Source organism: Chrysemys picta, unplaced genomic scaffold (genome assembly GCF_011386835.1).
Source record: "Chrysemys picta bellii isolate R12L10 unplaced genomic scaffold, ASM1138683v2 scaf2597, whole genome shotgun sequence".
NCBI lineage: Eukaryota > Metazoa > Chordata > Testudines > Emydidae > Chrysemys > Chrysemys picta.
The window spans coordinates 1-8,000 of NW_027055300.1; the positions used below are offsets into that span (position 1 = coordinate 1).

The 8,000-nt window shown below is 50.5% G+C and overlaps 1 protein-coding gene across 1 annotated transcript; it reads left to right on the top strand.

Moving 5' to 3' along the window:
• Positions 1-60: 60 nt before the first annotated feature.
• Positions 61-6,297, top strand: LOC135980307 (exosome complex component RRP40-like). The gene is made up of 2 exons (XM_065580338.1): positions 61-3,481; positions 3,980-6,297. Exon 2 carries the CDS (start codon positions 4,923-4,925, stop codon positions 5,709-5,711), a length of 789 nt encoding a protein of 262 aa, XP_065436410.1. The 5' UTR covers positions 61-3,481; positions 3,980-4,922; the 3' UTR covers positions 5,712-6,297.
• Positions 6,298-8,000: the final 1,703 nt, after the last annotated feature.

Consider the following 8,000-nt stretch of genomic DNA (forward strand, 5'->3'; position numbering starts at 1 on the left):
CCCCATTATCTTTCTGGGTACTGAAGTTAAACTGACTGGTCTGTAATTCTTCGGGTTGTCCCTAATCCCCCGTTTATAGATTGGCACTATGTTTCCCCTCTTCCAGTCCTCTCTGCCATCTTCCATGACTTTTCAAAGATACTGGTTCAGATATCTGCTCTGTCAGTTCCTTGAGTATTCTAGGATGCCTTTTATCAGGCCTTGGTGACTTGAAGATATCTAACTTGTCTAAATCATTTTTAACTTGTTCTTTCCCTACGTTAGCCTCAGATTCTACCTCAATTTCACTGGTGTTCACTATGCTCGACCTCCAATCGCTATAAAACCTTATGGTGAAAACTGAAACAAAAAAGTCATTTAGCCCTTTCCCCATTTTCACATAGAATCATAGAATCTCAGGGTTGGAAGGGACCTCAGGAGGTCATCTAGTCCAACCCCCTGCTCAAAGCAGGACCAACCCCAACTAAATCATCCCAGCCAGGGCTTTGTCAAGCCTGACCTTAAAAACCTCTAAGGAAGGAGATTCCACCACCTCCCTAGGGAACCCATTCCAGTTCTTCACCACCCTCCTAGTGAAAAAGTTGTTCCTAATATCCAATCTAAACCTCCCGCACTGCAACTTGAGACCATTACTCCTTGTTCTGTCATCTGGTACCACTGAGAACAGTCTAGATCCATCCTCTTTGGAACCCCCTTTTAGGTAGTTGAAAGCAGCTATCAAATCCCGCCTCATTCTTCTCTTCTGCAGGCTAAACAATCCCAGTTCCCTCAGTCTCTCCTTATAAGTCATGTGCTCCAGCCCCCTAATCATTTTTGTTGCCCTCCGCTGGACTCTTTCCAATTTATCCACATCCTTCTTGAAGCGTGGGGCCCAAAACTGGACACAGTACTCTAAATGTGGCCTCACCACTGCCGAATAGAAGGGAATGATCACGTCCCTCGATCTGCGGGAAATGCCCCTACTGATACAACCCAAGATGCCATTAGCCTTCTTGGAAACAAGGGCACACTGTTGACTCACATTGCACACTGTTGACTCATATTCAGCTTTTCGTCCACTGTAACCCCTAGGTCCTTTTCTGCAGAACTGCTGCCTAGCCATTCAGTCCCTAGTCTGTAGCAGTGCATGGGATTCTTCCGTCCTAAGTGCAGGACTCTGCATTTGTCCTTGTTGAACCTCATCATATTTCTTTTGGCCCAATCCTCTAATTTGTCTATCCCTACCCTCCAGCGTATCAACCTCTCCTCCCATGTTCTGTTATTGTCTTTCTTTCCTCATTGACTAATGGGCCTACCCTATCCTTGGTCTTCCTCTTGCTGCTAATGTATTTGTAGAATGTTTTGTTGTTACCCTTTATGTCTCTAGCTAGTTTGATCTCGTTTTGTACCTTGACCTTTCTGATTTTGCCCCTACATACTTGCATTATTTGTTTACAGTTATCCTTTGTAATTTGACCTAGTTTCCACTTTGTGTAGGACTCTCTTTTGATTTTTAGATCATTGAAGATCTCCTGGTTTAAGCCAGTGTGGTCTCTTGCCATCCTTCATTGCTTTCCTGTGCAGTGGGATAGTTTGCACCTGTGCACTTGATAATGTCTCTTTGAGAACTTTCCAACTCTTCTGAACTGTTTTTCCCCTTAGACTTGCTTCCCATGGGATCTTACCTAGCAACTCCCTGAGTTTGCTAAAGTCTGTCTTCTTGAAATCCATTATTTTATTGTGTTGTTTTCCCTCCTACCATTCTTTAGAATCATGAATTCTGTCATTTCATGATCACTTTCACCCAAGCTGCCTTCCACTTTCAAATTCTCAACCAGTTCCTCCCTATTTGTCAAAGTTAAATCTAGAACAGCCTCTCCCCTAGTAGCTTTCTCCACCTTCTGAAAGAAAAAATGTCTCCAATACATTCCAAGAACTTGTTGGATAATCTGCCCTGCTTTGTTATTTTCCCAGCAGAGGTCGTCTTCAGTAGTGTAGAGTGGCTGTAGACACATGTTCTGTAACCTTGCTCAGAGGAAGTCTAGATGATGCAGTGGTTAAAAACACCTGAACCCCATCTCCTCAATTGCTCCACCTTTGCTATCACTGGTGGAATTGCATTGCTTGCGGGGATGGGTCCCAATTTTTCTAGTGCAGAGAAGGCGGTGGTCAGGAATGTATACGGTGGTGTTGGGCAGAATTATTATCCCCCTAGAGCTGTGCTGTGTGTGGCTGAGTGTGACCCTGAAGGTGTCTGACCTGCTTTTAATGTTACACTTCTTTTGACTTACCTGAAAGTTGGTTTGGTGCTTGTGAAGTCTGGGCCTGATCCAAAGCCTGTTGAAGCCAATGGGCGTCTTTCCATTGACGTCAGATCGGCACCAAGCTGTCACCTCGAGGACCACGAGTTCAAATCCCCTCCTCAGTTGTCTCCTGCAATTAGCTTTAGGAACTAAAACTATGGGAAATATTTACATAAATGATGGACTGTCTCAGAGGCCATCTAATGCCTGGCACCAAGAGTCAGTATAAAATGCGTAGATCTGCCGGGCCCTGCTAGGGCGTAGCCATCCAGCTCTCTCTTTACCCTCTCAGGGGTGTCTCCAGCGGGTAACGGAGGGGGTTTGAGAAGTGCCAACACAACCTCCTCGGAGCACCCTCCTTCCTCCTACAGTTGGCCCTGAGTCGTGCCTCCCTCGCTCCTCCTCGTTACTCCAGAACAACGGAAATTCACAGGCAAGAACTTTGTTAACGTGGAGTTAAGGTTGCAGGTGCTCAGCCCTGCCCTGTGCTCCCTGTGTCCTGAGAGTGTTGAATTCCCAGAAGTCAAAGGTTGGCAAACCAGGATATGCCGAGGTAGAATGATGCTTCCCACGCAACTCGAACTCTGCCCCAGGTGGGTCTGGGAATAGGAACGGGAAGTAGAACAGCACCAGGCCAAACCAAACTCACCCTTGTCTGTGTGCTCAGCACCGCCCCAAATCAGCGTTCCTCTTCATGCCATCCACACTGTTCTGTGCAGCGCCATTGATTAAGGCGGGAATTGCTGTCGATTGGCAGGGTGTGAGGGTGAAGTCTGTGGTCTGCTTGAAGGACCCATTTGGGCACAGACCGAAGGGGGCAGAGTTGAGGTGGTTTGGCCTGAGTATCCATAGCCCAGCATTTCTTAGTTTGCTAGCCTTTGACTGTTGAGTGTTCAGTGCTTCCATTCTGAAGAGACAGGAAAAGCACAAGTCAGTGCTGACCTCGTACAATGGTAACGTTTTTTGCATGTGAATAGTGGAAATCCAGGGCAACTGCATTGTAGACTGATCTGTGCACCAACCACCTCACTGCTAGGGAAGAGTAAGGTGATGACTGTTCCCTTTGGATAAGAGTCCCCCGTATCTATTAACTACACTGAAGCCCAGCCTTGTGAGAGATGCTAATATACTCTCTCTTCTCCTCCTCCTCTGCACAGCAAGTGACCAAGGATCTAGTGGCTCTGACGTATCTGCCAAGGGTAAGTGAGGGGGGCTCTAGCCTGGGGGTTCACTGTTCTCACTGAGGCGTCTGGAGAGAGACACCTAGTCCAAGTCATTGGACCCTGAGTCTCACTGGCCCGTCCCCTCTAGCAAACCAGCCCCACGGAGCAGAACAGGGGAGTTCTGGATCTCTTATTTCCCTTTTATTCACACAGGTTTGCAGCCAAATGCCCCTTGTTTTCTCTGCGATGAATTTAGGTGTGAAAGACTCTAGTGAGAGGGGTTTCTCTGTGGCTGCTGATAGAGCATTGGGTGAGATTTGTAATGATAAATCCAGCTGCTTCAGAGAACAGTCTCCAGTGAACCTGCAGGAGGGACAGAGCCCAGCACCTGAGGCTCCAGGAACACAGATCTCTGACACTGGAGCTTTGTCGGCGGGGTTAGAGATTTTGTCCACTAAACATGGAGCCACTAGGGTGACCATCCGTTATGGCAGGTTCCCTTTAATAGACGTTGCCTGTGTTTAACTTCTGCAGCTTAACAGAGCCTGTTGGAGTCTGTGCCACAACCTGAGGGGACCCCAGAGAGGAAGATGGATGAGCTCTGCTCTGTCTCCCTACAAGAACCAATCAACCTCTCCCAGCTTTTCTCTGGCACTTGGAGTATCCCAAGTGGGATTTCTGGCCTCATTTATCTGCTCACTGAACCACGTTTTACCTTTTAGATGTAATAGTTTTCTGTAATAATGTTTTATTTGCACAAAATAATTTCCAAAATGTGAATGGATAAAAACTCTTTTAGTAAGAGTTTAGTATTTGCTAGCATTTAGTGTGTGCACTCAATGCTCTACGCTGCGCAGTGCTGTTTGCACACTCTGTACGGTATGCTAGATATGTGAGCAGTAACTGCTTGTGTGTATATGGTGGGGGACCTATTTTTTTTCTGTAGAATTTCATGATTGTAACATAGTAAATGGCCTGGTCTACTCACAGCTGGTAGCACTGTTGCTATCATCAGCGGAGGAAGTCTGCTGGACAGGAATAAGTGTCTGCATTTAGTTTATAAGTGCCTCTAATGGCCTGTTCACCATTTGTAGAGCCATAGAAATGCTGGGCTAGAAGGGACCTCAAGAGGTCACTGGCAAGACCAAGTAAACCAAGACCATTCCTTGTCACACCGCAATAGCCTCTCCCTCAAGTCCCCTGGGAAGGCAGATCAGTATTGTGTGTTGCTAACACTGGTGCAGTATTCTGGGAAGGGTTAAAGGTGTGAGTGAGTGGGGAATGGAAGGTTCCTTTGCAGGTTTCAGGAGGCCAAAGGAGGGAGAGAGAGACAAGGGAACGGGTTAACTTGACACTCCAGCTAGGCCTGGATAAGAGGTTGACTCCAGCCCAAGGTCACTGCACACAACAGATTCTCTGCTACCTGCCAAGAAAGAGGGGGAAGCTGGCCGGCCCGAGAAAAGGCCTGACCCTGACCATGGCGGCGGCAGAGGCTGGGGCCCTGCCCGCCGAGGAGTGCGTGGGGCAGGTGGTTCTGCCGGGGGACGTGCTGCTGCTGCCCTCGCACCCCGAGGCGGATGGGGAGCGGCTTTGGCTGGGCCCGGGCGCCGCTCTGCCGGGCCGCTTGGTGTGCGGGCCGGGCCTGAGGAGCTGTCGGGCCGGGCTGCTGGTCACCAAGTGCGGGCTGCTGCGCCACCGCCAGCCGGGCGGGGCCGGAGGCGGCTCGGGCGGGGCCTACTGGGTGGACTCCCAGCAGAAGCGGTATGTCCCAGTCAAGGGAGATCATGTGATAGGCATAGTGACTATCAAGGCAGGTGACGTATTCAAAGTGGATGTTGGTGGAAGTGAGCAAGCTTCTTTGTCCTACTTGGCATTTGAAGGTGCAACCAAAAGAAACAGACCAAATGTGCAGGTGGGAGATCTTATTTATGGTCAATTCGTTGTAGCCAATAAAGACATGGAACCAGAGATGGTCTGTATAGACAGCAGTGGAAGAGCGAATGGAATGGGAGTAATTGGACACGAAGGCCTGTTGTTTAAGGTTTCTTTAGGTCTAATAAGAAAGCTTTTAGCTCCCAATTGTGAAATCATTCAGGAACTGGGACAACTGTACCCTTTTGAGATAGTGTTTGGAATGAATGGAAGAATATGGGTAAAGGCAAAAACAATTCAACAGACTTTAATTGTGGCAAATATCTTGGAAGCCTGTGAGCACATGACAGCAGAACAAAGAACACAAGCATTTGCCAAACTATCAGAGAGATGATGTAAAGAAAACATCTCGGGTTCATTTCAGGCTTTGCAATTATTGTAATATTTTTGTATTCAGATGTATATTAATAACTCATTTTGAAACTTTGAAAAAAAAAAAAAAAAAAAAAAGAGGGGGGCCGAGCTTCCAACCCTGCCCTGCCATAAGAAAGGAGACTCGCAGAACAGAAACTGGAGGGGCTGTGAAAACGAGGGAGACTGTGAAGGTCAGCGAATGGGAGAACAGGCGTCTCCCATCCCCTGAAGCCGGAGTGTTTTGGGGAAGCTGAGGAAGCCACAGATAACCGGTTCAGACTGGGGCAGAGAGCAAAAGCCCTCAGGAACACCTAGGGTAAAAACCCTCCCGAGAGCAGAAGCAAGTTGGAGATTTACAGCAGACCCCGGACGACCTGTGCACAGGGAAGAACTCCCGTCCACCCTTCCCCCCGCCTTCTTCTTACATTACACCCAGACTTGGGTTGTGCGTGTGAGAGTACGGGTTAGGGCTCAGGCACGAACGTTTCCTTCCTTCCTTCCTCAGAGTGACATGGGAAACACGCAGCACTCTCCGCTGTTATTTTCTTAATAAAACTTTAAGCTTAGTTACTTGGTGTGCTCTCTTCATCTCCACCCCTAAAAATCCTGCTGCCTTAGACTGATCACCTAAGGTCTCTGGCAGCTTGGTAACATAAATCTGTCACACCCTGACAGATGTTTGTCCAGCCTGTTCTTAAAAACCTCCAATGATGGGGATTCCACATCCTCTCTAGGTAACCTATGTGACTAAGTGGGATATTTTCCTAATGTTGCGTATGTATACTGTGTGTGTCTCAGTTTCCCCCATGTGCTGCATGTCGAACCAAGGTGGGAGGAGGGGTGTCTGTTGTTGCAGAGGACCAGGTGTGACTCAGTCTAGCAGCCTGGACCCCAGACCATAGCCTGGACACTTTGTAACTTAGCAACTGATGACCTGAAGGCCCATCCCAACTTGGAGCCAGCCAGTTATGGGCAGCAGAGAGAACAGAGAGCTGAAGAGAGAGAGTCACCTGGAGATCTGTTTGCCTGGGAAAGAAGACAGGATGGCGGCGGGGCCTTGGAGAGGATATAGGAGGGACCACAGGAAGGAGGAGTCACTTCTGGGCTGGGAACAAGGAGCCACCTGAGCCCACCTTGGTGGGGACAAGCCCAGCAGGACGGTGCTGAGAATTTCTTGCTCAAGGCCCCTGAGAACTTCCTGTGTTAGGTTCAGACGTACAAGAAGCCCTTCTGTTTTGCACCAGCTGGGAGTCGATGCAGTCCAGAGACGGGGGGGCTGCATTGCTTCTTTTGGGTGTGAAGCCTTCTCCAGGGGTCCAGTCCAAGTAGACTCACTGCGGCGCGGTCACAGCGAGGAAGGCATGCTGAAGGCTCAGACCTGTGGTAATGGGAGGTGGAGGAGCCTACGGCTTAAACCCCAAGCAGCAAGTATGCTCAATACATTAAAGAGCGGTTCCTCCCATGGGTTGTGGAAGCTGAGAGCGCATTTGCCTGTGGGTCTGCGGCAACCTGTTCCACAGATTAGCTATCCTCATAGAAAGTTTTTCTTAATGTCTAACCCAGGGGTGGGCAACCTTTTTGTCCCGAGGGCCACATCGAGGTTGCAAAATTGTATGGAGGGCCGGGTAGGGAGGGCTGTGCCTCCCCAATCAGCCTGGCTGCCCCCCTCCCACTTCCCACCCCCTGACTGCCCCCCTCAGAATCCCTAACCCATCTAACCCCCCCCCCCCCCCCGCTCCTTGTCCCCTGACCTCCAGAGACCCTCCCTGCCCCTAACCACCCCCCCGGAACCCCACCCCCTACCCAACCCTCCCTGGCCGCCCCGCCCCTTATCCACACCCCTGCCCCCGGACAGACCCCCCGAGACTCCACGCCTATCCAACACCCCCCGTTCCCCGTCCCCTGACCGCCCCTCCAAGAACCTCCACCCCATCCAACCGCCCCCTGCTCTCTGTCCCGTGACTGCCCCCCGGGACCTCCTGCCCCTTATCCAACGCCCTGGCCCCCTTACCATGCTGCTCAGAGCAGCAGGAGCTTGCAGCCCCGCCGGAACTAGACACACTGCCCCGCAGAAGCTCACAGCCCTGCACCCTTACCATGCCGCTCAGGGCAGCAGCCCGGATGGAACTAGGCGCGCTGCCCTGCTGGACTGCGCAGACCTGAGCGCTGCCCGGGCGGCGGCATGGCTGTTGGGGAGAGCAGGGGAGGGGCCAGGGGCAACCTCCCTGGCTGGGAGCTGAGAGGCCAGGCAGGACGGTCCCGCAGGCCG

Bases quoted from the DNA above. Each gene is read 5' to 3' on its own strand.
- LOC135980307 (XM_065580338.1), top strand. From the start codon at position 4,923: ATGGCGGCGGCAGAGGCTGGGGCCCTGCCCGCCGAGGAGTGCGTGGGG.